The 20,850-nt window shown below is 46.1% G+C and overlaps 2 protein-coding genes and 1 long non-coding RNA gene across 5 annotated transcripts in view; 1 reads left to right on the top strand and 2 right to left on the bottom strand.

Moving 5' to 3' along the window:
* MVD (mevalonate diphosphate decarboxylase) overlaps nt 1–20,850 on the bottom strand; it is a 304,225-nt gene that overhangs the window by 279,049 nt on the left and 4,326 nt on the right. The window lies entirely within an intron of this gene.
* CTU2 (cytosolic thiouridylase subunit 2) overlaps nt 1–20,850 on the top strand; it is a 162,246-nt gene that overhangs the window by 50,678 nt on the left and 90,718 nt on the right. For both annotated transcript variants that reach the window (XM_068128866.2, XM_078784498.1), the window contains one exon: nt 1,310–1,388. In XM_068128866.2, coding sequence (XP_067984967.1) covers nt 1,310–1,388 — 79 coding nt within the window. The remainder of the gene's footprint in view (nt 1–1,309; nt 1,389–20,850) is intronic.
* On the bottom strand, nt 16,068–16,280 carry LOC144893563 (uncharacterized). The gene is made up of 2 exons (XR_013624467.1): nt 16,217–16,280; nt 16,068–16,109 (listed from the first exon to the last, which is right to left on the bottom strand). It is a non-coding gene; the product is annotated as an uncharacterized LOC144893563 (long non-coding RNA).

Here is a 20,850-nt window from a genome sequence, read left to right on the forward strand (position 1 = left end):
GAGGGGGGGGGGGGGAGAGGGGGCAAATTAGTAGACATCGGCCTTCAAGGAGCATTGAACATTGGAGAGTGGAAATCTTTTCTACTAACTAGATGATGTTCAGTCAATACTTATCCTGTGCAGTTTTACATATTTGTAATTGCATCTATCTACATTTCTGAGGTAAATGTATACAAATTATACTTTGAAAAGTCTGATCGAGAGTACATTCATAAGCCTTTACAAAGTAGCTTTTATTCTCATTCTTGAGTGTTTTCACAACTACCAAGGCTGATAAAGACGTCAGAATAGATCGCTAAAGCATAAATCGGGAGATTGCTGAACGGGAAATTGTACTACTTTGCTTTTTTCACCAGCTGACCACAATAAAGGCTGAAGTGATTACAATGATTCTAATTTCGCACGGTTTTCGATGTACACTCATTATGCGTTATATCAAATGGTCATGTACCATGTGGAAAAGTTTCCATTTCCTATGTTGATCTGTTTTCGATGTGCGTTCTTAACAAAATGCAGGCACATACGTACGTGACTGATTGCTTAACCCCGCCTTTCGCTTTGCGGGCACCAGATAACAATGGGATTGGTATGGGACAGTATTTGGTGGACAAGGAGAAGGGAAAATGGTATTTTAAAGAAGTTCCTGAACCAGTAGAACTTCTCCATTGTATGCATCAGTGCTTATCTGTAAGGAGATTGGCTGAAGCAATATTTAATGTGACAAAGTGATCCTTAAACAATGACATGATATCTGGAGAGAAATAAAGGGGATTTGGGGAAGACATAAACTGTTGAATGTTGATGAGGAACGGCTGGCTTGGCAAGCGATAGGAAGCTTATTGGTGAAGGATCACTCACACCCCTGGTTTGCTCCAAATTTCTTTCAGGAGCGAATGTAAAAAAAAAAAAACGAACAGTAACGACTGTTTAAAAAGGTATTCATACGTTGGAAATAATTGAAGGAATAGTTTGTGGTTATAATAATTTTTACTTCCAGTAGGTACTATGCCCCACAAAATGCCACACTGAGCTATTTATACATCTTAACATGGAGTTCGTCCAAGGCGGAAATCCCCTTTGGAGAGGGTGTGGGGGCAACTTAAGTTGCTACAACCTCTGTCGTGTGACCTGTAGTCCCCCTGGCAAGTTTGGTTGAGATCGGATAAGTTAACGACTGAACGCATCGCGGTCAGACAGAGACACCGAATTGCATGTTTTAGTATGATGATGAATCCAATTTTGTGTTGCTTTGAAAAATGTTGTAATAACTGCACTTGGTATGCTTTTACATTCTGACTGCTTGCTTCAGGGAGTGTTTCGGGGAGTATTTTGTTCACAAGTTTCGAGCAGTCCTGGGCAAGATGCGTGCTATATTTCCAGGAGAAAAGGTAAGGAATAACAGAAACGGCTATTTTCACATCGTAGCATGTAATAATTGCGTTGAGCTCTTCTGTAACAAGACCGATTAGTCTAGCAACGGCGTAGCCAGGCTTGTTTGATACTTTAGTTGAAGAAGACAGTATGACCTGGGTGGGGATACCAGTTAGCAGTTAGCTAATAATGTAAGTATTATATTTTTTTTCAATAAAATCCACATTCCTGTGCCACTTTCAGTCGAACCGTTCATCCTCCTTTTTGATCGCCTAGGTTTCACTGCCATACAACATCGTGCTTCAAACGCAAGCTGCATAAAGTTTTTCCTTTAGTTGGAGAGATATCCCCCTTGATGTTAATAGGTGTAACAACTCCCTAAATTTCCTCCAACCACTTCTAATTCTTGCAATCACTGCTGCCTCTGCACCACCACTTGTAGCAAATCATATCACCAAGATAACAAAATTTATCTACACATTCCAGGGATATTTCCCGATAAGGCATAAACTAATCTTTCCACTCTGACTGGTGCCACTTGTTTACCTGCACAGACAGCACATTTAAAGTCAGGACCCACCTGCAGTCTACCGCTGATGCTACTACACCTTTTGTGCACCCAGCAGTTGCATTATTTACACAATATTGAGTTCCTACCTACACCTTTTTTGCAGACATCACAGGGCCACCACCCCTTTTTTCCACAGTTCCTTCTTCCATCCCACTAATCATTGATTTTTTTTTTGTTATACAGTATTCACTCTCAATCTCCTAGTCTCCAAACCCTCCTTCCACACTGTACATTTACCCATTACTTCTTCCACACTCCCGGCTATCAGCACCAAGTCATCAGGAGCTCCCAAGATAATGCTCCTCTAAATAAGTTCCTGTGATATGGCCTCAAGAACCATGATGAACAAGATTGGGCTTAAGTCTGCCACCTGGTGAACACCCACTTTCACTTCAAAGTCCTCACTCTGCACTCCATTTACCCTCACAGCAGTTTTTGAGCTATCATACATTACCATGACTACCCTGACTAACCAATCCTCCACACATAACTTTCTCATTGACCATTGCACCACTTTCCTATGCACCCTGTCGAATGCCTTCTCCAAATCCACAAATATAAAGTACTGTTGTCTCTTCTTCCCCAGATATTTTTTTCCTGTATTTGCCTAATTATAAAAATTGCCTCTAACATGCTCCTTCCTGATGTAAAGCCAAATTGCATTTCATGTATATTAACACTTTGTCTTATCAATTTATCCATGACTCTACCACTTTCATTCCATGGCCCAACAGCTTCTAATCTTCAACTTCAACAGCTAAATCTTCAACTGCCCTATAATTGCCCCTGGCGAAGGCATCACCCTTCCTTTTATAAATATTCACTATTACACTCTTCAGCCAGTCATGTGGGACAGATGTCTCCCTTATAATTGCATTTACCAATTTTGTGATTACATTTACTCCAATATCACCAGATGCCTTCAGCGTCTCTGTGACAATACCAGAGCTGACCACTGCTTTACCAATGTTCATTCATATAATGTTAAATCACAATATTTTGAGATATTATCAAACCAGCAAACTGTCGTCATCTGTTCACTTCCGGATTCAGGAGCAAGGTTTGTGTCGATCACATTTCAAAATCATAACTGTATTCTTGGGTAAAATGCCAGGGGCCGAGAAAAGGCCCTTTTATGTAAGGGTATGTGCCATGTGGCAAAGTAGAGAAAAGAAGGGACATTGCATAGCTTATAGAAAATGTCGAACAATAGAAAAGAAGGGACATTAAAAAAATCTCGTGTGCATGTTGTACTACCCTTGTGTTCTTAGGAGGAACCAAGTAATGCTCTAAAAAAGTTCATGTAAAGGGGTGCCAATTTGATTCATACACCTGCATGAAGAAGTAAATGTCTTTTATTTGCCAGATTAGGGCGCCCCTTTATATGAACTTTTCTAGAGCATTACTTGGTTCCTCCTAAGAACGCAAGGGTTAGCTGCATACAGAGAAACGATCCCTTATATAAAGAGAGGGGTGCTTTGTGCCTCCCTTTGATTGAGGAATTTCTGAAACCTCCAACCTACCTTACGACACTGGGTCCCCAAAACGTTTCACAGTAAGGTTATTGTATGTCCCTTTAGTAAAATATGCAACTGTAATGGTTACTAAACGTCGTCCCCCTGTCATGTGACTGGATCCTCAGCTCCGATTGGTGGACGTTTGTGAGGGACATCCATACATACGAGTACATACACGGGACGGACAGACCAACGCTGTTCCAGATGGCATTGCCCTATGGGCTATGCCGTAATAATAATATTTTTAAAATAATTAATAATCCATATATAATCCACATATAATGGAGCATGTGTTTGTATGGATGTATGTATGTATGTCCGCTCTTCACCCATTCGTTGGACAGCTGATCTGACGCCACCCACAATTGTAACAGGAAATACTCAACCCAAAGGACATTGTGGACCCAAAAGACCCACCCCTCCCCCCATGGACCTAAAAGACCCAGAGGACACCGAAGACCAAAAAGACCCCGTGGACCCAAAATAACCTGAGGACCCAAAATACCCAAATGACCCCAAGGATCCAAAATATCCAAATTACCCTGAGGACCCAAAAGACCCTGAGGACCCAAATGACCCAAAAGACCCCAAGGACCCAAAAACCCCGATAACCCAAAACACCCAAAGGACCCTGAAAACCCTCAAGGACCCAGAGGACCCAGAGGTCCCAGATGACCCAAAAGGACCAAATGACCCAAAATACCCAGATGACCCAAAAACCCCAAAAGCCCAAAACACCCAAACAACCCTGAAGACCCCAAGGTCCCAAAAGACCTGAAGACCCAAACGACCCCAAAAACCCAGAAGACCCCAACAAATCCCTAAGGACCTTGAATATCCCCAAATTTAGATCCTTTAAGACTGTTTTTACTTTAACACCATTTTGACCCCTTACACTTCAGACAAATTAGACAGCTTGGACTCTTGACCATTTGGAGCTCTAAAGCACTTAGATATATTTAGACCCTTTTTACTTGCTTGGGTGATTAGATTCTTTCATCCCCTTAGACACTAATGACTATTGGAACGCTCACTTTAGACTTTTAGACAACATAGAACCTTTTCAGCACACCCCCACGCAAGCATCTGCAAAACACACACTATACTTTTTTCAGCAGGTGATGCGCAAACTCGATCCACCCAGATGGTAGGTACTCTGCTGGAGTAATAAGAACAAACAGATTTTCCTTTCATGACAAAAATGATTTCGGCAGCAGCTACACAGCACCTGTCTTGAAAAAGGAATAGTGGAGGCGTCCTGCCAGTTATGGTAGGCACCCAAGCCGCTTTCAAAACGATCCGAGCAGCAGTGTCACATTCGGCCTAACTCAAGCCACGTGAAGCCTTTCTGTTGATACCTTTCAGAAGCCTTCAGCAAGTCCAGAGATGTCTTGTCCATTCCAGAGAGAGCATTGCTGTAACAAACTGTTAGCGAATGGAAGCTTTTGAGAGCAGAACACAGTGTTAGACCCATCTTTGGTGCAACACTATGCATTGGTTTCTCTATCTGCCAAAGTTTCTTCAATTATATTGTTATCAGCAGCCATTTGAGAAAAACATGTTTGGAACAATCTTTGTTCAGATGACAACACCATTGTTCTCTGACAGTGCTAATACGTCCATTGCCAAATGTGTCTGCCATCTCGATATATTCATATGGGGAATAATGTCCCATGTGGTTTAAAATGAGGACGGTCTGTTTGCAACCTCTAAGTTGTCTCATAGTCATTTTTATGCTGATGTGCTTTGGCATCTTCTTTTCTTCCGTGCGATATGCGGTGACCAATGTACTGTTCATCCGCTTCATTCATCCATTTCGGATTTACATCACCAAATCCTTCCATCTTAAATTCATTGTTTTTAATGACCCCATCTCAAAAGCCACTATAAGCTTTGTGGAATAATTTCCTTTGACTTTCGAAATCAGAGATCATTGATTTATATCAACTGGTTTGATGTTTGTGCCCTCATTTCTGAAAATCAATCTTCAATATCCTGGCTGCATGGAAGAGCGTCTGAATATGATCATCTCCATCTTTTTCGCCCTTGTTTTCTCTGCTTTATCCTGTGACCAGAAGAAGAAGACCATTCCTTTTTGCATCTTCAGATATATATAGGGCTGCCGAAGCAGTTTACTAGGCTATTGGGCACAATCCTGGACAAGTCGCCACTCCGACGCAGGATACTCAAATGGCTCATTCATCCCAGTAAGCTGGTACTCATTTTGTCAACATCGGAGGGATGACAGGCTGAATCAACCCACCTGGTGTTAATTCAACGGCTGACAGGGGCTTGACCTCAGGACCCTGCGATCTCAAGCCAACCACCTTAAACCGTTTATCCTGTGACTTCTTGGAATATGCAGTGGAAGCTGTATTAAGGACATCTTGTAATGATATGTCATTGGACTAAATAGTTTAAGTTTTGAAGGATTTGGTTGTTGATGAAATACCAGTGAGTCTGCAACCTAATTTTCAACCTCTGCGAGTGGCAATTCTCAGTTTCAATATAATTATTTACGAGATAAGACTTGAAGTGACAGAAACAAATGACATTGTAAAAGCCATCCCTTTGTTGATGCCTCATTGTATCTATCTCTACCACTAGCTCAATGAACGCCTTCGAGCACAAGTCTTCATCAGCTGTCTCTTTATATTATTTATAGCTTGCATTGCATCTTGCGACATACTGGGTTCTACATACAACAACAACAACAACAACAACAACATGCATTTTAAGGCCATTTTCCCTGCTAGAGCGGGGGTAGCCTTGCGGTCCCCATGACAATCTTCTCCATTTTGCCCTATTTTCTGCATCTCTCCTTGTTAACCCCCTTGCCCGCATTTCTTCTTCCACCATCTTTAGCCAAGTCTTTCACGGTCTTCCCCGTCCTCTACTTCCTTCTACATTCATTTCCATCGCTCTTCTCAACCAGTCACTTTCATCCTTCCTCAACACATGACCAAAACCATCTCAAACTGTTTTTCTTCACAGCATCAATCACAGGCTCTATTCCCATCATCTTTCGCAATTCATCATTTGTCTTCCTCTCTCTCAACGATACTCCGCATATCCACCGAAACATTCGCATTTCCACCCTTTCCAGCCTTCGTTGATGCTCTACGTTAATTACCCATGTCTCGCTCCCATAAATCATAACACTTCTCACACACGCAGCATACACCTTTCCCTTCAGCTTCAACGACCCCCCTCCTCATCAGCACGCCACTCAGTTCTCGAAACTTCTTCCATGCACATCTCACTCCAGCAACCGTTGCCAAGTCTGATCCATCTTCTCCATTCAGCATGTCTCCGAGGTAGCAAAATGTTTTCACACCTTCCAGCTTCACGCCGTCTCCAAGATCCAACTCAACATTTCCTCCATCTGCAGCTCCCTCTGTGCACACCTTACATTTGAATGTAGCTGCCACACTGGTTAGTGACCCTCTCAGACCACTACATTTTTGATGAACCCACTCAGCGCACATTGTACATTGAATGGAGTTAACTCCGATACCCTTCCTGCACACAGCACATGGCCACTTTCCACCTCACCACATGCTTCACCACTTGCCATCACCTTCGTCTTTCCGATATTCACCTTCAGACCTTTTGTCTCCATACATTCCTTCCACTTGTTCATCCTTTCCTTCAGTCCATCCATACTTTCCGCAATCAACACCAGATCATCTGCATACAACAACTCCCACGGTAAACCCTCCTTCACGTTCTGAGCCAGCACCTCCATCACAGCTACAAATAGTAGTGAACTTATTACCGACCCCTGATGCACTCCCACCTTCACCTCAAACTCGCCACTGTTCCCGTCCTTCGTCCTTACAGCTGTGCGCGCTCTTTTGTACATTGCCATCACTACTCTGATCAACCATTCCTCCACTCCTAAGTTCCTCAATGCCCATGTCAATACTTTGCGTGGAGCCCTATCGAATGCTTTCTCCAGATCAACAAACCCAAGAAACAACTTCTTCCTCTTCTCCATGTACTTCTCCTGCAACTTCCTCACAATAAAGAGCGCGTCTGTCGTTCCTCTTCCTGGCATGAATCCAAACTGAATTTTGTCTATCTTCACCCTCTTCCTTATCCTCCTCTCCAACACACTTTCCAATACCTTCATTCCATGCTCCAATAACTTTTTCGCTCGGTACGAGCCACACTCCAGAGGGTCACCTTTCCCCTTGTATAGAGGGACGAGGGTACTCAGTTCCCAATCCACTGGAATGTGGCCTTCTTTCACCACCAGATTACAGATCTCTGTCATTCTCCTCACACCCCAACTTCCTGCTGCCTTCAACATATCTCCCACAACTCCCGTCGGCCCTCCCGCTTTTCTCCTCTTCATTGCTTTTATCGCTTCCTCAACCTCCTCAGTTATCTACTCTGCCGGTCCTAAAACTGGGTTACTCTCTATATTGCCATCCCATTCATTCTCGGTATTCAACAGCATTTCCATATATCTTTTCCATCTTCCTTTAATTCCATCTGGGTCCACAACGACTTGTCCCACTTCATCCTTCAAGCAACTCACCCCCATCACATCACACCTCTCTTTCGCTATCTGCTTTGCAATCCTGAATACCGCTCTCTGACCCTCTTCCGAATCCAAGCGTTCTCCAAACATTTTCCTACATGCCTCCTGTGCCTTTGCTACCTCTTTCTTTGCAGCCTTCTTGGCTGCCTTATAACTTTCATGCTCTGCTTTTTCTGCTTCCGTACCTTTCGCCTTCTGCCACTCCTTGAACTTCTTCCTCTTCTCGTCATTCCTCTTTCCAACTTCATCATCCCACCACCATGTTTCCGAGTGCCTCGGTGGTCCTTTTGTCCATCCACATACCTCACCAACGGCTCCCCACAGACTATCTTTCATTGACATCCAACCACTTTCAAGCTCAACCACATCATCCTCTACCATACTCAACCTCTCTTTTAATGCCCCCCTCACTGTCACCTCTTTCAACCTCCACACCTTCATTCTCGGTTGGTACTTTACCCGCCGAGCTCTCCTCGCACCTTTCACCCTTATGTCGCAGACAACCAAGTGGTGCTGTGAAACAGCCTCCTCCCCCGGGATCGACTTTGTGTCCCGGAGGTGCCTCCTATCTCGCCTACGCACCAGCATATAGTCAACGGTTGTCGTCGACCCACCTGACGTGTATGTAACAAGCTTATTCTCCTCTTTCTGGAACTGAGTATTACAAATCAACAAATCGGCTCCATCAGCAAACTCCAAAATCCTTTCACCTTCTCCATTTCTCACACCATATCCGTAACTCCCATGAACTCCCTCATCTCCAACAACAATATAGTTATAGTGACGGTTCTGCATACTTCATGATATTTTGCTTCTGCAGCAATCAGATAAAGATCCCGAATATTGGTGAGCCTTTCAGCATGTTTTTCGACTGCAGCTTACTGTACATTCTTGCAAGCGGCAAATTTGACAACCGAATGAGTTTTTTGACTTTCTTCTGGGTTTTTTTTATTTGACAGAACATGCATATTTACCAAGCCATCTCACAGACTTTTGACCTTGATGATCTAGAAATAGGCAGCACTTGACTCTGGAAGAGCAGGTGATGGAGTTGAGGTCTCCTCGCAAATTTAAGATTGTGGGCACTGACATATAGTTAGTGTTGCAGTTCCTGTGCCACACAAGATTATGTTCAGTGAATGCTTCAAATACAGGCTGAAGTCTATCGTGAACATTATCTTCCTCTTGTTTCATTGCTTCGGTGAACTGAAAGATACTGGGTTCGGCATTGCAGCTTAGTTTCTCTGGTATCTGCTTGACAAATTACATATTTGCATCAATTAGTCCTCTTTGTGTGCTTCCTTGGTGGCAACGAATGGCAGGTCAATTCATCAAAGCTATCTATTGCTGTTAATATGTCATCGCCCTAAAAGACATTATATTTTCAAGAAATAACTAGAGCTAAGTCGATGCCGCGCCATCGCAAATCCTCACGCTTCCCACCTAAACCAAAGTTGAAAGATGGCAAAAAGATCCACCATGAATGACCCAATGTCAAATTTTGAGTTAAATGTTTTTCCTGTTTTGACTTCTGTGACCCACCCCCCTGGGGCATGATTCCAGGGGTCAAATCCAAAAAATCGTTACACATTCCATGTGTCCCACAATGCTTATTGCATATGCAAAGTTTCATTAAAACATGATTTTAAAATGTGCCCGTAATGTGCCCAAAGCATTTATCTGTATTTCACCTTTTGATCCTGCCACAGCAGGTGGGGCCAAAATAAATAATACTGCTTTTGCACCTTTTAAAGTTTGCACAAAATAACACTAGCACGGACAGTCGGTGTTTATCTGCTGGGATAAACAGCTATATCAAATTTTGTGATCCCTCTTACATCTATCTGTCTTGCTATGTCATAACAAACCTCGGATATGCGTTAGACCTTGACGTTTGACCTGGAATTCAACTTTTCATCAGATAATGCAAAGCCAAACTTGTATACCAGCTTTGGTGAGCAGATCTAATTTCTCTCTGGACTTTTCATGTGCTCAAACTGGCATGCCACCTAACAAGTGCACGCCTAAAGACTGTTGCTCACCCTAGCTTCAATCACACTTAGTTAATTAGTTATCCCACATTTCCATTGTACAGTAGGCCTAGAAATGTTCCTTAGATCTCACCAAAACTTAACCAAGTGTCAAACCTTCCAAATACTCTGTGGTGTTATGACATCATTTTGACGTGATGCTAACTTCTGTAGTCAGAGAGAGAGAGAGAGAGAGAGAGAGAGAGAGAGAGAGAGAGAGAGAGAGAGACTCTTTGTGAAGTATTCTCAGGTGGATTAAATATCAGAATTTGAGTAATTGGATGACTAGTTATTTTGTGAGAGAGCAGACTAAAGGCCTACCATTCAGCTGTGTTGCATCATGACTATTCCCTGACAACGTCCATTGACATTCGGACTTCAACAAGTAAATAGTCTGAGGAGCCAAGTGGGGCAGAAGAGGAACAAGAGTTTGGATGAAAGGTTAGTCATTAACAGGTCCAGGAAGGAGGATGCCTTCAGCTGTAACATCCTGGTTGGTTATTGAGCTGACACCCAGCCAGCCAGCATGGTGGCAGTCAAAATTGTCGCAGAAGGGGAGCAGTTGGGATAAATGGTTATGAGTTGATGAAGGTTAGCAGAAATAGAGGTATGTATAGATGGAGTCGTTATCATTAGGTGAATGGTAGACAAACATTTGGTGCTTGTGGAGAGGAATGTACAGTCGTAGGTATTGAGGGAGGTGAGAGGGAGGAGGAAGTGTTGTATAAGAAGAGTTGGTGTGGAACATTGACTGTGGCAGCTGGAGTCTTGACATAAACTGCAATGCCACCATGGTGTGCATCAGTCCTGTCACAATGGAAATGTGAAGAGCCAGGGAGATGCATAGTTGTCAGGAATATCCTGTAAGAATTTCTTCTTTTTTTGTCAGGTCAGTCTTTTGGGACTGCCACTGATACCATGTAACCCAGTGCTACCTGCCGCATGGTCAGGTTATCGGCGACTAAACTGACACCCCTCACTACCTTTGCATGGGGCTGGTTTGCACACCCTGCCAGGACCAAAAACAACACCTGACAAAGGGCAGATGAGTTCACGAAAGGAGCCAACGGCCATCCAGTAAGGAGATGGTATCTCCTAAAAAAACCGACCGACCGGTTTGGACCGGTTCGAGTCATACCAAATACTTTTAAAATGGTACGTGCTGCTTCCTTGCTTGAAAAGGGTACAGCATGGACAGTCCCCATTGGTTGGCATCCATGGGGAGGAGGAAATTCCTCCTGAGGAAATGCCCTGCTGAGTACGGTGAGAAAAGTGGCGTCATTGTTATGACGTCACTTGTACCCAGAGTGTCCCGCAAAGTGACCGCAGTGACGGCAATTTCCCCAAGGTGTGTTTGTGTGTTTGTGTGTCTGTGTGTGTGTGTCAGCTCTATTACGAGCCTTAGCCCATGTCTTTAAAAAATTTAAAAAATTCTGTAAACACACAATGTCTTGAATAGCACAGCACAGCTTGTAAGTAGTGATCTGTGACATTGAAACGAGACTTTGAATGTTGGACGTGCATACTGTTACAAAAGTGGGAGGAATAGGAGTTAGGGAGGATGTCACTGTTGTGAAAATCAACCAAATCCACAACTCGTCCCATAGATAGGTTTAATTTCAATTAGATCGTAACATCATCCTGTAAAATACACCATGCAACATATATGTCAGGATCAAGGCATCATATGAGAAAGATTGGATATATCAGTCAATGCAAGCAAGCCTAGAATATAAGTGGGTACGTACCATTCAATTCTACATGTCATTGTATAAAGTCGCAGGAGTGGCCTCGAGTCGCGGACGTCCCGAGGTCTTATAGACACCGCCCAGTGGTTTAAGTGAGCGTCACACCTGGGTTCAACTTACATTTTCACCACATTCTCCCCGCCGTTAGAACTATGCTGCCACTAGGCAGGAAGCGAGCGCGCGTCAGCATTAATGGGTAGAGGAAGTCATTATATCATTATTAGGGTGTCAAAGAAATATCCCTATTGATTCTTGTCTTTGCGCCATTGTGTTATGTTTCGCACACTGTCAAAGCGTCTTTAGGGCTTCCTGGAAAGCGCTATACGAAACAAATCCATTATCAGTAGTACAGGTCAGTCGGTCCATCCGTAGAGGTCAGTGTGGCGAATTACCCTGCCAGCACAGGTTCGGAAACTACCGGGTACGACGTCCCCAAATCCGGAGTCCCTTGCTTCGGAGTAGCCGCTGGAGGCAGGTGTCGGAGGGGCACCTCAGTGCCCTCTCCGCTTCAGGCAGGGGTGTATCAGATGAAGGGAGGGACGGCAGATGTTCTCTAGGCGCACTCATAGCCTGGTTAGCAAACATGTCCGATACTGGCAGACGATGAGCCTGTGGGTCACAATAGTCTAGTCTCACAGGCCTATGTGCTGGATAAGGTGTACCTTTGCGATATGCAACTCATTACATAAGGTGTACCTTGTCGAAGAGCGAATGTCCATTCGTCGCAATGCAACGCATTTCAGGCAGATGTGTCGATGTGGAAGATGTGTAAACCAGTAAGCCATGTCTATTCGTCGCAAGGCAACACATTACAGGAAGATGTGTCGATGTGGAAGATGTGTAAATCAGTAAGCCTCTTTACAGTAAGCTGTAACAGTAAGTAAGATTACATGACAGGAGGCCATGACAGTGTAAGTCAATTACAGTAAGTCTGTACCGGCCTAGGAGTTGTAACAGTAAGTAAGATTACATGACAGGAGGCCATTACAGTAAGTCCATTACTGTAAGTCTGTACCTGCCTTGGCTCCCAAGGGTACATGGTCGATCCACATTAGATCCATGTCATGGAATTGCCGAGGGAGAGAACCGACGAGAGCCATAACGAGAGTTACGCGATACCCCGGAGTCCCCCTGTTTTGAAATCATGAGACTCGAGCGCTCTCTGACGGCAGCGCGTACGAATTACAAGCTCCGGCAAATAGTTTCAAGCAAAACGTTTGCCACGAGTGCCCTCCGTAGGCTGCCCGAACGACCGGCATGGCAGTTACGACGACGCACAAAACGACCGAAATGCGCCTTCCCAGCGAAGCGCGCAGATCTCCCGACCTGCAGCACAGCGCGCAGGGGATCGGAGAAGATCGGCTATACCGGCTACCGTCCCGGAGGGATTGTCCCGGAGAGAAAACGTTGAGATCGAGAAATGGAAAACGTCCCGGATGGATCGACATCCAAGAGAATGGCCCGGATGGATGGATCGACATCCAAGAGGATGGCCCGGATGGATGGATCGACATCCAAGAAGATGGCCCGGATGGATGGATCGACATCCAAGAGGATGGCCCGGATGGATGGATCGACATCCAAGAGGATGGCCCGGATGGATGGATCGACATCCAAGAGGATGGCCCGGATGGATGGATCGACATCCAAGAGGATGGCCCGGATGGATGGATCGACATCCAAGAGGATGGCCCGGATGGATGGATCGACATCCAAGAGGATGGCCCGGATGGATGGATCGACATCCAAGAGGATGGCCCGGATGGATGGATCGACATCCAAGAGGATGGCCCGGATGGATGGATCGACATCCAAGAGGATGGCCCGGATGGATGGATCGACAGCCAAGAGGATGGCCCGGATGGATGGATCGACATCCAAGAGGATGGCCCGGATGGATGGACCATCATCTCACCCCCTCACTCATCCATCCCCCCCCCCCCCCCCCCCACCGTCGTGAAGTGTGAGATAACAGCCGCGCACCGCGCACCGAAGTCGAGCGACCTTCACAGTCTGGGTCAGAGTGAACGCAATCAGGCAGCGGCCGGGCGAGGCGTCTCGCAGTCTCGAAATGTGTGGAGGCGAGCCAGGAGACCTGTCCTAGAAGCAACAAGCCCAGAGTCAAGGGCGATCCGGCGGGCCGGTGCCCACGTGGCTTGCTCAGGAGACGAGGCAGTCGGGCGCAACGCTCAATGTCACCGTGTCATGGGGTCACCGTGCACCCCCAAATGCCCCGTTCCTTATCGATTAACGGCATAAGTCCGCGATGTTGGCTAGTCGCCCTCGAAGGCCGCCACGTTATGACACGCACTTTCAGGCAGGGGCGGTCAGATTGAGTATTTCTGCTATCTGTAGAGGTTCCCAGGTAGACGAACTCTGATGACGCAAGCGCGGGAAACAGTTAAATGGTGCTGTAAAGCAAACGCGTGATTTAGTCGATGACGTCATCAATTGGTTCGGGCGCGTGCGGGCGGGTTTGACGGCGAGTTCCAGCTGAGCGGTATCCCCAGACGGAGTAAAGTAGCACTCCGAAATCTAAAGTCTCGCGTCCATTGGGCAGCAGCATTCGAGCGGGCTCGAGATCGGTGTACGGAATACGAACCCGGCCGACGAGCGAAAAGTATTATCTAGGGCGCACCGCGTACGAGGGAAACCGGAAGTTGAGCTCGGCCCGTTGAACCAGTGCGGCTTCGCCGAGTCGAGAGGGCGAGCACGCCGAGTCGAGAGGGCGAGCACGCCGAGTCGAGAGGGCGAGCACGCCGAGTCGAGAGGGCGAGCATGCTTGGCAGCGATAGACTGCACGACCTGAAGTAGCGTCTCGTTTGTTTCGCTGTCGGGTCAAAGGATCGAATACATATCACGCCCTGAAGTAGCGTCTCGTTTGTTAGCTTTCGGGTCAGAGGATCGAATACATATCACGCCCTGAAGTAGCGTCTCGTTTGTTTAGCTTTCGGGCCGTGTTTTGTCCGGAGTTTTAGACATAGTTAGTCATATAGAATACACATGGTATACGATCATCTATCATAAGCATAAGCCCGAGTGTCGTGAAAGGCTATGAAGGTCCCGCTCGACGTCCTTAGAAACTCATCCGTGCTGCGGCGAGTCCTCGCATGGTGCCAAGCGAGCCTCCATTGAGGCGATTCCGGGCAGCGGAGTTCGCCGGCCTCGTTGAGTAGCCACATGTAGGTGGGATTTCGACGAGCCGCGATCAGAATCGCCGGCCTCGCAGAGTGGTGCCCGCGAAGGGCGCAGTGCGCGATTTGCGCGTAGGAGGTGATCCCACCGAGCAGCGATTGATCGGGTTGTGCCCGCGATGGGGCAGCGCGCGATTCGCGCGTAGGTGGGATTTCGACGAGCCGCGATCAGAATCGCCGGCCTCGCAGAGTGGTGCCCGCGAAGGGCGCAGTGCGCGATTTCCACCGAGCAGGGATTGATCGGGTTGTGCCCGCGATGGGGCAGCGCGCGATTCGCGCGTAGGAGGTGATTCCGACGGGCAGCGATTGGAATCGCCGGCCTCGCAGAGTGGTGCCCGCGTTGGGCGCAGCGTGGCTTCGCGTGGGAGGAGGTGATTCCGTCGTGCAGCGATCGGAATCGTAGGCCTCTCGTAGGCCTCACAGAGTAGTGCACGCGACGGGTGCAGCGCGCGCGATTCGCGCGGGGAGGTGCTTCCGAGCAGCGATCGGTCGGGCACAGAGTAGTGCACGCGACGGGTGCAGCGTGCGGCGTCGCGTAGGAGGAGGTGATTCCGAGCAGCCGCGCGTGGAGGTGCTTCCGAGCGCGGCATGACAGTCAAGGGAGTCGTGAACACTCGCGTGGTCATCTCATCTCGGGCCGAGGCACGCAAATCAGTTGGTCGGGCCGTCGGCTCCAAGCGGGTCCGTCGTTCCGACGGGGTTTCGGCTGCAGGACGTTGCCCAGTAGCATCGTTCTCCAGGCGTCTTGCCGGAGTCCGTCATGCCTGCTCCGGCGTTCGGGCCTCAGGAGAGCAGTTTGCGTTTTGACGACGCGGTCCCGCAAAAGGCTTGCGAGGTCCCCATCGCATCTGGTCCTTTTGAGGCAGACCGGCGGCGAGAGTAGTCGGAGCTCCGTAGCTGGAGCTAGCTCGACGGGTCCTCCGCCGGTCATTCTTCTCCGAGGTGGGCCTCGCAGGAGCGCGGAGAATGTCGGGAACGCTCGTCTGTGATCTGCGTTCATCCGGCCATCGCAAGACTCGTGTCCCGCCATTTCCGAAGATCATAATTGAAATTAAGTGTTGTGAAAATCAACCAAATCCACAACTCGTCCCATAGATAGGTTTAATTTCAATTAGATCGTAACATCATCCTGTAAAATACACCATGCAACATATATGTCAGGATCAAGGCATCATATGAGAAAGATTGGATATATCAGTCAATGCAAGCAAGCCTAGAATATAAGTGGGTACGTACCATTCAATTCTACATGTCATTGTATAAAGTCGCAGGAGTGGCCTCGAGTCGCGGACGTCCCGAGGTCTTATAGACTCCGCCCAGTGGTTTAAGTGAGCGTCACACCTGGGTTCAACTTACATTTTCACCACAGTCACGACATGGGGGTGTGAGGGGGGAGCAATATAGGGGTTTCAGACAACAGGTTAATGGCCCATGGTCAGCAGAGTGAAGACAGACATCACATTCAGGGTTGTGGAAAGTTTGATGAAAAGCAGCACTGTGTGAATGCGATGGGGCACGGGTTTGTTTGCAAGGGATCCAGGAAGGGGAAGGAAGAAGAAGAAGGAGAATAATAAGTTGTGCAGGAAAGAAACGTTTGGGAAGTGCGATCAAACATTTTAAGTTGTCATTTAAAAGAAGTTTTGCATTTGGCGAAAAGTAAAGTCAATATATGCTTTGAGCAAACAGTGACCTGTAGATTTGAACTATTTTCTTCAACAGTGATCGAAGGCTCATGGAGGAGGTTGAATGCAATTTGCATGAAGGACATTCCAGCTTTGCATGAATGACATGAGCCGTTTGCTCAGATTGAAACAACAAACCAGGCTAACCAAATTGGACCTCGACTTTGCTGCATGATGTCATATGCTGATTGCTAATGTCAGAATGTATTGCACTAATAAATGCTGCATTATATGCATCAGCTGGTGGTGGTTCGTGTGCAGCCTGTGGCTGTTGGTTGCATCATTTTCTGGGGGTGTGGCTGCCGCTGATGCATTGCCTCTCTATAGCCAGTCATTTGGTGGTGCCTACTCATTTTGCCGACCTCGGAAGGGTGTCAGCCCACCTGGTGTTAATTCAACGGATTTGACAGGGGCTCAAACTCAGGGCCCTAAGATCTCAAGCTAGCCACCTTAACCGTTAAGCTAACACCAGCCTTATGCATCAGCTAATGTTGTCCGACTGGATGGTGCAGTGGTAGCGCACTTATTTTTGAGCTCACGAGCTTGGGTTAGATTCTCAACGAAAGTACAAACTGCCTCTCGTTCTTCACATGCAGGGCTTTCGGATTGATGTTAAACAGTGTGTGTCTGATCTGTTCGCATTAGTTGGTGACCGTAAAATATTCCACTGTGTCTTTTACAAAGGGTGGGTGAGATAGATTTCAAGCATTTGTAACAGTCGTGGCCAAATATATTGCCACCCTTGCTCTCTTTTCAAATAATGCACCATTTCTTCCAGAAAATAGTTGAAATTAAGAAATATTTTGGTATCCACATATGCATTTCTTTGGTTTACAGTGGAACAAAATCAAAAAAGGCTGAAAAAATTCCTAAACCTTAGCTTATTTCACACAGAAATCCTAAAATGGCCCAGACAATGTTATTGGCACCTTTTAGAAGTTGTTAGAAATTATTAAATTTCAAGCAGGTGATTCTCCTTTACTTTGGAATTTAACTCACCTGTGGTGAGTTGCAGGTGTCTGCAATATAAAAATCACTCATTCAACTAGTTTGAATAGAGAAAAGGAGTCATTCTGCTGTTTTGTGTCACTGTGTGTACCGCAATGAGCTTGGAGAAAAGAAAGAAAACCAGAGAATTGTCTGAGGAGGTCAGACATAAGATTGTAGCCAAGCATGGACAATCTCAAGGCTACAAGTCCATCTCCAGAGACCTTGATGTTCCTGTGTCCACCGTACGCAATGTTATCAGGAAGTTTAAGGCCCATGGCACTGTAGCCAACCTCCCTGGATGTGGCCGCAAGAGAAAACTTGATCAAAGATTGCAGCGAATGATTGTTCAATGGTGGAGAAAGCACCTTGATCAACTGCCAAACAGATTCAAGCTGACCTTCAGACACAAGGTACGACAGTTTCAACTCGCACCATACGTTGCCAACTCAATGAAAGGGGGTTATGTGGTGGGAGACCCAGGACTGAGAGCGAGACATAAGAAAGCCCGACTGGAGTTTGCCAAAACACACCTGACCAAGCCAAAATCCTTCTGGGAGAATGTCCTGTGGATAGATGAGACCAAATTAGAGCTTTTTGGTAAAGCACATCATCTCTGTTCACAGAAAACAAAATGAAACCTTCAAAGAAAACAACACCTTCCCGATAGTCAAACATGGAGGAGGTTCAGTGATGTTTTGGGGTTTGCTGTGCTGCCTCTGGCACTGGGTGCCTTGAATGTGTGCATGGAATCATGAAATCAGATCACCAAGGCATTTTGGAGTGCAATGTTCAAGCCAGTGTCAGAAAGCTGGGTCTCCGTCGAAGGTCATGGGTCTTACAGCAGGACAATGATCCCAAAGATGCTTCAAAAAGCACCCAGGAATGGTTCAAGACAAAACGCTGGACTGTTCTGAAGTGGCCAGCAACGAGTCCATATGTAAATCCCATTGAACACCTGTGGGGAGATCTGAAAACAGCAGTTGGGAGAAGGCACCCTTCAAATCTGGGAGAACTGGAACAGTTTGCACAAGAAGAGTGGGGCAAACTGCCAGTCGAGAGGCATAGGAAGCTCATTCATGGCTTTAGGAAGCCCTTGACTGCAATTATTTTGTCCAAAGCCTGTGCTACCAAATATTAAGTCGAGGGTGTCAATAATTTTGTCAATGCCATTTCTTTTTCTTTTCTGATTTAAAAGAACATATTAAGTTCTGAATCAAAAACAACAATTCTGTAATATTAACACTGAAATAAAGAATTGTGGAGACCAAATACTTTTGTCAATTTCAACCTATTTTTAGAGAAAATTGTGAGTTATTTGAAAAAAGACCAAGGGTGCCAATATTTTTGGCCACGACTGTACAATTGACATAAAGCAGCTGTTTGTCATCTTTCATCGCCATTTGATGGCCTCGGGTATGTCTAACATCCTGATGAGACACTGACCCCAATTGTGGATGACCTGAAAAGCATCTTTCTGTGTATTCCTTGATATAAGCTTCATTTGGAGGGAATATTTTTTGTCTGACAGTTCTATGTTGAAAACCATTTTTACAGCGTAACCTGTCGGGCAAAGGCGTCTAGCACAGTGTTTGTCTGTCCGTATGTCCCTTATAAACGTCCACCAATCAGAGCTGAGGATATTTTCACATCACAGGGGTGATGTGATGTGATTACGTCTGTGATGTCATTAAGGCATACGACGGCGGACTCCACACACCACCATTTTGATTTCTATGCTGTTCAGGCCGAACATGTCATATATCGCAATCACCATGCTCTATCTTTACGTTTTTCATTTAGTGTGAAACACAAACAAACCGATTGTTAAAATGATCATCAAATATCAAAAGCAAGGGTGTCAGGGGGCTTCCAACGACACAGTACGTATAGGCCTTAGGCTTCATGCCTTCATGGCACTTCAGACAAATTAGCCCAGGTTTCTTAATACAGTAGTATAATTTTTGTAATAATAACATTGATAATAATAATATAGTTAATATAATCGTAACACTGCAATCCCTTTGTTGTGATTTCAAAGTTACTGGATTGAAGTGGTATATGGTTGGTTCATTGTTGACTCGAAACATATTGAATAAACCATTGAAACATTACTTCCATCGCTTAGAGACAGACAGCTTAGAGACTTACAGGACTTAACATATATATTTTAATACTTACATTATTTGCTACCTGGTATCCCCTCCTGTGTACCCTGGTTTAGAATAGGTACACCATATCCTTGCGTGTCGTAAGAGGCGACTAAGAGGGTTGGCGTCAGGAAGGGCATCCGGCCATAAAAACATTGCCTCAAAAAGAGAACCATGACAATTACAACTACATATGGGCAGGGTACAGCCCGAAGTGGAGATCGGTTTCTGAGGTTTGGGACATGGAATGTAGGGACAATGACAGGGAGATCAGGAGAAGTGGTGCAAGTATTGGTCAGAAGAAGAGTGGACATATGTTGTGTGCAAGAGACGAGATGGAAGGGAAGTGGTGTGAGAATGGTTAAGGGTAGGCAGGGACAGAAATACAAGTTTGTGTGGCAAGGGTGCCCGGAGGGCGTGAATGGTGTTGGTGTCCTGTTTTCTGAGGAGTTTGTAGACAGTGTGGTGAGTGTGAATAGAGTGAGTGATAGGTTGATGATGGTGAAAATGATGATTGGAAAGCTCTTGGTGAACGTCATCTCGGGATATGCTCCGCAGGTTAGTCGGAGCGATGAAGTAAAGGACAGGTTCTGGTGTGCGATAGAGAAGCTGATGGAAAACGTGAAAGATGAGGAAGGTGTTGTGGTAGGAGGAGACCTAAATGGACATGTGGGAAGGAGTATGGACGGTTTTGAGGGAGTTCATGGGGGTTACGGATATGGTGTGAGAAATGGAGAAGGTGAAAGGATTTTGGAGTTTGCTGATGGAGCTGATTTGTTGATTTGTAATACTCAGTTCCAGAAAGAGGATAATAAGCTTGTTACATACACGTCAGGTGGGTCGACGACAACCGTTGACTACCTGATGGTGCGTAGGCGAGATAGGGGGCACCTCCGGGACACAAAGGTGATCCCGGGGGAGGAGGCTGTTTCACAGCACCACTTGGTTGTCTGCGACATGAGGGTGAAAGGTGCGAGGAGAGCTCGGCGGGTGAAGTACCAACCGAGAATGAAGGTGTGGAGGTTGAAAGAGGTGACAGTAAGGGAGGCAT

This window comes from Myxine glutinosa, chromosome 9, assembly GCF_964187855.1.
Source record: "Myxine glutinosa chromosome 9, kmMyxGlut1.1, whole genome shotgun sequence".
NCBI classification, from domain to species: Eukaryota; Metazoa; Chordata; class Myxini; order Myxiniformes; family Myxinidae; genus Myxine; species Myxine glutinosa.